The sequence below is a fragment of the Apaloderma vittatum genome, unplaced genomic scaffold, assembly GCF_000703405.1.
Source record: "Apaloderma vittatum isolate BGI_N311 unplaced genomic scaffold, ASM70340v1 scaffold9547, whole genome shotgun sequence".
Taxonomy (NCBI): Eukaryota; Metazoa; Chordata; class Aves; order Trogoniformes; family Trogonidae; genus Apaloderma; species Apaloderma vittatum.
Genome location: NW_009727796.1, coordinates 55,345 through 64,593, shown reverse-complemented (window position 1 = coordinate 64,593; position 9,249 = coordinate 55,345). Strand labels below are relative to the sequence as shown.

Sequence of the window (9,249 nt, the reverse complement as noted above, 5' to 3'; positions counted from 1 at the left end):
TGTGTGTGAACAGTCTCTCAGCTTCTTCCACCATAAAGGCTACTGCGTTTGGTTCTTTAGTCTCACAGTTTCCAGTAAGAGAATACTCCCACGCATAGATTTGGCTACATCACAATAATAAATCTAAATACACTATGTACAGGATGGTGCTTCTGGAAACAAAGAATTCGAAACTCTAAAACCAGAAAATACCTTTTTCAGATTTCAAAAGTAGTTTTGCAAACCAGCTAACGGAACTTTGCCACAGGAAAAAAACCCAAACCAACAAAACCAAGAGAAATAGCTTGTGGGACCCCCAGTGTTCAAATCTCTGCATACTGGAAGCAAACAGTCACCAATTTTAGACTTAGTATTTAAAAAGTAGACAGATTTTTTTCTGAGGGTTTTTTTTGTTTGGTTGGTTGGGTTTGTCCACCCTGAAAGATGCTAAAGAAATGTTCCTGAATATAGCAGCAAAGCAAGTTTTCTACTCTCTCTGTAGAAAGATTAATCCATTTAAAAGCTGTTCCAGTAAATAAGCAGTTATGGTTCCATGACCAGGCCCATTCAGTCACTGGAATAATTCATGGAAGCCAAGTTTTCAGGTATGAGCAGATAACATTTCCATTCACTGCAATAAATTGTTTGAAAAGTAAGGTTTAAATTACTCAGACACAGCAATTCCACCTTTGTGAACGTCTGCATTACTCAATTTTATACTGCAGCAATGTTTCCTAAACACGCTCACTTGCTGCTTACTCGGTATTTCTACTTTCAGATGCTTTTGATAAAACTTGTGATTTTACTTAACCTTACACAACTTTTTTGGTCTTATACATGAAGGATGGTACAGCTTATGTTAGGAGTTTTGAAAACAGCAGCAATGAGAAAGGTTAAGATTGCAGAACTTTGCAAATAAATAAGTAGTATCCTATCTCCATTTTCTAAGGTAAAATATTATCATGGTGAACGTAGATGGAAAAATATTGTATTCATGTATATTTTGATACAATTTATAAGTTTCTTCTATTTGCTACCAAACTACCTCTCTGAGAGTAGCAGCAGGTAAGTATTTATCACCTTTTAGGTCCGAATGCAAACAGATACTTGTGATAAATAAATAAAACCAAAGAATTTTTTCAGCAAGAATTTCTCTTCTCACAATCACTTCTGGTTTCCATCTTTAAGCAAACTCAAAGATACTGACTTCTTAGAAGTTTTCTGGCATTTTACAATGGCTATCCACAGGTGACAACACAGCTGTCAGCTTGCAAGAACAAAAAAGAGCATATAATCATCACATAGCTGAATTTGTGAGTTCGGAGGATCACGACAAAATTCATGATACCTCAGCACTAATGACTGGATGGGAAAAGAAAACTGCACAGAGCTGGCTGTGACCAGCCTGAACATGGTTTGTGCGCGGACGTTGCACGTTCCCAGTTCCAGGCATCGAGACGTGGGGGCTGCCAGGAGCTTCCTGATGCACCTGGGCTAGACAGCAACAGTTTATTGGAATTACCAGGATGAGCAAGTATTCCATATGATAGTTGGAATATTGTTTCACGTAGTTATACTGCACCAGTCGGTGGAGCTGCAGTGGTAATTCTTTTGATGTATTTAACATGAACCTACCATAAAGCAAAGGCAACTGGCTACAGTAGTAAAATTTCTTCACACTCGGCTGGAATTATCTTTTGTAGTTTAAATAAAAATGTATTATCATCAGCCATTTCTGCCCCTCTCCACTTTCCAGCAATACATTTTAGCTTTCCATTCACTGCATATCCCCTATCCCCACAGAGGTTGTGGAGTCTCCTTCTCTGGAGACTTTCAAAACCCACCTGGATGCGTTCCTGTGTGGCTGCCCTAGGGGATCCTGCTCTGGCAGGGGGGCTGGATCAGATGATCTCTAGAGGTCCCTTCCAACCCCTGACATTCTATGATTCTATGATTAAAAGATTATTTTTTTATTAAAAGCTTTGACAAACAGAATGTAGCTACCCAAAGTTCTCTGTAACTTCAACTGCAATCTATCAAAAACTAATTCAACTCCCAGAGCAGAAAAAGAGATGGATTTATGCCTGTTGCAACACAGAAATGTTCTTCTGTTCTCTTCAGTTTTAAACACCTGGAGTCATGTCTTATTATTGGTACCTAAATCCAAAGAGAGATACTTTGTTCCACGGTTCACACAAAGAGAATTTCTGCTGACATGGTAGAGACGTATACAAGTTTCTGCAAGAAATGCAAATATTAGTATGAGAACTGAAACAGGGAAAATATCACAGAAGTGTTGAAATGGGAGCAAATTTCTGAGTTACTGTGTTTCACTTGTGTAGCCATAGTGCCCTCTAGCAGTCGAAAGGGGAAAATACGGGCCAGCTTCTCAAAAAAAAAAATCCACAAAATGAGAACTGGCTTCTTTTTTAAGCAACGAAAGGATAGTTTGAAATTGTGAGAAAGAACATTTCTTCATGTTAAAAACAAGGTACTTTAATGGAAAGGACATTTCTCTCAGTTTTTATATGGCAGAATCCTGCAGAGCCGGGAAGCTCTATGAAAAGGGACTTCTTGTATCTTAAAGGCAATTGAATTCTGTACTTCACCTACACCGTATATGCATTAGCAACATGCATGCAATTTGGGCAAAAGTATATAGATTTTCACATGTATAGATCAACATACATTTTTGTGAAGTCTTTGTTTTCTCTAAAACATTTTGGCTCTTTCTTGCACAAAATTCCGTGCAAGATGAAGAATAAATTATGACCTTTAAAACCTAAGAAACTTTTCTCATTTCCCGAGAGAGCAAATTATTGTATAGAGAGAAGGGTTAGTGTGCCTTAGAGCTAAAAAATTTTCTGTCTAGCTACAGATCATTAGGAAAACATTTTGGAGAAGTTAGTGCCTCTTTTTTCCTTTCATTTAAAAGAACACTAAGCATAAGAAGTAGAAGTTCTTTAGCAACTGGGAAAATATCATCTGCACTGTTTGTGTTTTCAGTCCTGTAAATAGCATTTCTGACTTCAAATAATCTTCATAGCTTGTCAGAAGGAATTGTAAACATTGCTTTGTTTTGTTGCTTTTTTCCTGTTCTTTTTAAAGAAACGCATATGCTAGATGCCAGATGATAGAGATCTAACTTTTTAAAGAAAGTATTTACCCACCAAATTACTATCCAAAAATCTCACATGAAGCTGCAATGCATAAATTAATTTAAAAAAAAAAAACCAAAACAATTTTACCCTCTGCATCCAAAAGGTCAACGTAAAATTAATTTTGAAGAGTACATGCCTCAAATTTCTTTTCTCCCAGTTGCTAATGCAGAAATACTAAAATCCAGCCCAAAAAGCACAGATGGATTTGCCGAATGTGGCATTCCAGTCTTTGCCAGAGAAAGGTGAGAAAGTGAATTAGTCTGTTGTGCTAACAAAGCAGGGAGGGTCTTGGGATTCAAGAATTTGAACTGTAACACCAAAATTATTATAAAATACCACAGCATCAGAAGAGATGATTTTCAAAGGCATCAAATGGTCTCAGGATTACAAGCTTACTGTAACAAGCAAAAAAATATTAATCTTCACTCATAGCAACAAAGTTCCAACATTCAGATAAGTTTTAGCATTAATGCATATAGAAGGATTTTACAAATTATTGATTAGGGAAAAAAAAGATGTTTCTTGTGCAGTATGTTCTTGAAATCCCTCTCATTAGTGTTCCAATTAGATCTAAAGAGAATTCAAACAAAAGACTGAAATCAACAAAGTCTATTGTTGATGCAAATATTTTTGATGTCTACAGATTTAAAACACAGTTCAGAATAAAACACGCAAAGATAAAGTAAAAAAAGAAAATAGTTCTTTTATAAAATTAGAGTATTTTCTTGTATGAAATTACAGCAACTGTGTGACAAGCATGCTAAAGTATTTATAAAGGTCCACGAGTCCACAAAACCCTTAGGATCAGTTTACAGCTATACTGGCTCAACTGAAAAAAAAATAAAAATTTAATCTTAATCAAAATCTTTTACTTTGTCCAACTTAACAGGCTTGTTTGAAAGTAATCAAGTGCTATAATGTCAGTACAGTAAGAAACAGCTTTACCCAGAATACAATGACAAAGTGCAATAAAAATTGCTCTGAGTTTCATACTTTATTTCTTCCCTCCTCAACAAACCCTCTCCCATTTCTGCTACAATTTCCAGCTATTCTAATCTTGTTAACTGTAACTGGGCAATTTACTAATTGTACTAAAAGGTAAGTGGCATAGGATTAAATCTCTTACCTTCCTTAATTGCAACATTTAAAATTACGTTAAATTACAGTAAATGAGGTCCTTCCTCGAAGTTCTACATCTGTTTACGTTACTTTGTATATTATTGGTACAACAGCAGCAGGTGGCAAGTGGAAGAAAAAAAAAAAATCCCCCACCCCTCCCAACCTATTTTTGGAGACACCTAATCGATCAGAGATTAGTTAAAAAAATACAGAGAGCAGTTGAAACCAAACTCTTCTGCATCATTTTCTGCTCCATTTTACTCATTAGACAACTTACAAATTGTCAGTTTCAACTAGAACATCCTCAAGCAAGTGTACAGTTATGAAAAGGTATCCAAGGGCTAACAGGAATAATGAGCTTGGTGAGTTTTGGGACCTCTACAGTGTAGATGGTCAACAAGAAAATCAGATGTTTTCAGTTAGGTACAATCACACTACACAGTTCCCAGATATTCTAGTTTCTGGGTAATAGTTTTTGACTCCATTTATAGTTAAGAAACAAGAGACTTGCTTTCAGACTGTGGTTTAGAATAGAAACCTATTTTAAATGCCTGAAGTTATATGAATACTTTTCAATGGGTGCTTTTCCTATTTAAGAAATAGACCTGTTTAATCATCGTTGTAAAGTAAGTCCTGCACCTTTGTGTTTCCCTAATAACTAACTTGCATTTTTCTATGGGTTTTCTGATTTGAAATAAGTGACTTTTAAGAGAAGAAAAAATACAAATAGCACTGCCTGTAAGTAATGCTTCAAAGAGGTCCTCTTGATGTTCCACTGTTTTGTAGCTAAACTCTAATATAGTCTGAATTACCGACTCCCACTACTTACAATTTTTTGTAGTTCATTCAAGTATGTTTTACTGCATTGTCATTGCAGTGTGTGTGAGATCACATCTTAAAAGTCCTTCAGCATCTAGCTGTAAAAGAAAATACCTTCTTAAAAGTTTACCTTTTTTTCCACAGAAATTCTGAAAAGCTGTCTGGGGAAAACCAAGGTTCTTGATGTTTCAAACTAGGAAAATCCATTTGCCCAACTGTTAAAAATCCCAACGATATAGCTAATCACAGCAGAGACATGCCTGGGAACACATTCAGAAGGATGAACTGAGAAAAGGGAAGGAAAGGCAGCAGGGCACATGGTTTGTTGATTCAAACAAGGAAAGATGCTGCTCACGATGACAAGGGGCTTCACTAGTAGTACAGAAGTTAAATAAAATAGTGGTCAAATAAAAACATGAAGAGAAATGGAAAAGAAACAGAGAGAAGCACATCCTCACTGCTAGTGAGGATACAGCTGAACTGAAATGACATGAGTTGGCTGCAGCAGTAGCAAAAAAGGGGAAGGTAGAGCCAAGACAGACTAGGATAGAGTAAGCCAAGAAGAAATCAGATCAAGACAGTCATTTGATAACAACAGAAATATGTACAGAATCCATTTAGATTGCAACCGGGACATTACACGGAGCAGCACACAACCAGAGCTGCAAATGAAACAAACATTTGGGTTTGTTTCTTAAAGCAAGCATAAATGAAGGTATTTTGATCCAGGGGGTTTTCAATCATTCAGAGTGCCACAAGGTAACAGCAGGGGACAAAATCCACACCCATGAGAATTACTCACCCACACACCAATTTTTGTTGACAGAAGTTTGGGGAAAGAAGGCAGTGAACAGAATTTTAAAAGGTTTCATCCTCTTACAAGGGTGACCAGGGTGCAAACAGCTATTAAGAATCTTGCACAGGTGTGTTGCGAGGCTGGATTCAAAATAAGCAGGCAAACTTGGAACCTTATTTTTTAAATCATGTGATACAGCAATTTCAGGCAATTCATAGGCAGCATCCGAGTAAAGAACACGCCAATAAGCGTCCGTAGCTTGTGTTGATTGACTGCAGCGAGAAGGCAGATTTGAGCACCAGGCAAAGCCACAAAACCACCTTAAGGCAGCGTGTGCAGTCCTCCCCTGTACTGTACCTGCTCTGTAAGACAACATACAAAAAAACCCTTCTACCTCCCGCACTCTCAATCTGGCACCCTTCAGATGTTCTGAATTATTTAAAAAGAAAAGTAGGAAAGCCTGTATTCAAATTCAGTGAACTAGAACAGCTCATTCAGAGCACTGGATAAAAGGCTTCTTAAAATATTTTATTTTGCCTGAAATTCAGTGTAAAAGGAAATCAATTTCCCAAGTACAATTCCTTATGGCAAGATTTAGAACTTGTTGTAACAAGCATGGCAGTCACTTTGTGAAATTTCAATGTGAAACTAAGACTACACAAAAATTTTAAGTGCATATTTTTACAACAAGATATGCATACAACACATTGAGAAAAAAAATGACAAATAAAAAAATCAACAAAACCCCTCCCAAACAGGATCCTGGTCTCAAAATCCCGTCAAATAATTGAAAAGCACAGAACAAAAATTCTGCAGCCGGAGTTCTTCTGTCTTGGGATACTCCTACCTTCCTCCATTCCTATTGTGGCTTGTCAAAAAAAAAAAAAAAAAAAAAAAAGGGAAGGGACATGATTTATAGAAGTTCTCCCAAAGCACCCCCCCCCACCCAGCCCCCCAAAAAACAGATGAAAGAAAACACAGTTACCTGAAGTACTATCCCCTGCATCTTTCTATATAAATGACAGTGGTGGTTTTATGTTGCACTCATTAGCAAGTTGATGGGGGAAGAAAATAACCAAACTGAAAAAAAACAACCCTGCAGCTCTAATATTTAGTAAGTGGATTTTCTGTTGAAAACAGACCAGCGGAATGCCACTAAATGGAAATAAAAACAAGTCTTTCTCGTGAGAGAGGCCCTTTACCAAAGGACTAGGCAGCTCCCCTTCCAAAGACAAAGAAAAACATCAAACCTCACACCACAAATGCCCTGTTCAAAAAAGCCCGTGAAGTATTTTTGTGAAGTACACGAACAGTTCATGTACGATCACACTACAGAGTGAGCTTATCTGCTCAGTGTTACTTTTGAAATGGAAAATGTAATCATACAAACACAGGAATAAAAGCCACATTAGTGTGTGCAGTCATTTGTTTTTAGAATATTTACCGAATATTCCACTTCTCCTAATGTGTTTTTCTAAATTACATTTCAGTACTGCATGTATTGTTGCATGATCAAATTTTCTTCTACAGTTGAACAGTGCAGGGACACCGAATAAATTCCTTATTGTTGGAATATTAATCTACTTACTGCTTGACTTAAATCCGTTAAAAGCTCAGAAGACATCCAAGAACTTTTATGCAGAGTACATCTGTATGTTACTGTAAACGAAAGATCATTATGTTCAATTTTTTACATTCAGTACTATTTCAGTGTAAGTGATAGTGATTAGAGCTCCTTTTGTGAATATGGGGGTGGGGGTTGCCATTTGGAATGGTCTTTTTTCTTTTTTTTTTTTTCTTTTTTTTTTCTTTTTTTTTCATTATGAAGGACCATTGCCTCAGCTTTTTGGTTATTGCTTTTTTTTTCTTTTTTTTTTTTTGAAGACCATTCCATTTCTTTATTTTTTAACATCTTAAAGTCATAAGGACTTAAATGCAAAGCAGTCATACACTTTATCATTAAAACCCATAGGTAAAATACGTACACAAATCCAACAAAAGGCTAGTACATAGTAAAGCCTAAGCATACTACTATGCAATATTATGAATACATAACTTTAGAGACTTCAGTTTAGTAGTTACCTATTCATTTCTGAAAACATTCACAAAGATTTTAAATGCAAATTTTCATTCCGTATCTGGAATAGAACAAAAATTATCTATGTTATAACAACTTCTGGTCATTTGTGTTTGACCAATTCCGTAAATTACAAAGAACCCAAAGAATTCTGTTAACTTTCTGTAGAACTATGTAATAAAAACATTGCATATGTTCCTAGTATGATGTCTTTAGCAATCATTTACTGAAATGTAACTCAAACATCAATCTCTCAACATGTGTAACTGACCAGCTGCTTTTTACTCTATATGCCAATCCAACATCATCACAAAACCTCTTTTAATAGAAAGATGCAGAAGTACATTAGGTAATACTAATGCAACACAGGTGCAGTTCTAGCATTGTCATTGCTCAGTTGAATCATCTTCTCCACGAACGAGATTCATTATCTTCCTCCTCTTCATCATCATCTTGAAGCAGCGAGTCATCCACCAACGATTCTTCCTGGAACTTCAAGAGAGAAAACGTGACACTGTTAGGTCAGCAAATAAAAACCTCTGGTACTTGTGACTTCATAAAGAATGAACTGATCTTTTAATAGGTGAACAGTAATACTTTAAAGAAGTAGGCTGGACGTATATTATTACATGCACGTGTTAACAAATGGCAAACTAAACTTTTTTTTTTCTTTTCAATGGACTTCAAAATGACTACGAAATATGCACCTCAGACTAAAACTCATCTGACTCCTTGGCATATCATTCATGCCTAAGCTACAATGCTCCCATGAAAACTTCAGATGCTATACTGAAAACCAGTATTTTTTACACATTCACAGTAACTACGCCTGTTTTCATCGAAGAGTTTAATGTCCCTGTGCCACAGTATCAAAACAATTCAATGTGAGACATTTCCATTTTGACAGCTTAATTAAGCTTAAAACTAATATAAAGATTTAAAAGATTGGGGCAGGGAGACAGGTATTTAAAGAAATTTAGAAAAAAGGTAGTATTTTCAAATCCTTCCAGTAACAACAAAGTAACTTCACAGACTTTAGCAAACCCTGAACATTTCAGGTCCACAGTTACAGGCTTCAAAGTTTAAAAAACAAACAAAAAGCCAACCAAACAAAAAGCAAACAAAAAAACCTCCACAAATCAAGCAATAGTGAGTTGTTTCAATTTTCACCTACACAGATACATATAGTGGTGTGTCTACATCTATATATCTATATCCACAAACTGTCCCATCTCTAAACTTTTCGGATGATTATGTATCATATCGACTTCAGGACTAGCAAAATAAAGGACTAAAAC

General features: G+C 36.1%; 1 protein-coding gene across 1 annotated transcript in view; it reads right to left on the bottom strand.

The window, feature by feature from the left end:
* Positions 1–7,736: 7,736 nt before the first annotated feature.
* The window catches only part of RBM26 (RNA binding motif protein 26), a 45,809-nt gene continuing 44,296 nt past the window's right edge, over positions 7,737–9,249 (bottom strand). Inside the window, exon 22 of the mRNA XM_009873816.1 lies at positions 7,737–8,443. Coding sequence (XP_009872118.1) covers positions 8,354–8,443 — 90 coding nt within the window. The 3' untranslated portion in view covers positions 7,737–8,353. The remainder of the gene's footprint in view (positions 8,444–9,249) is intronic.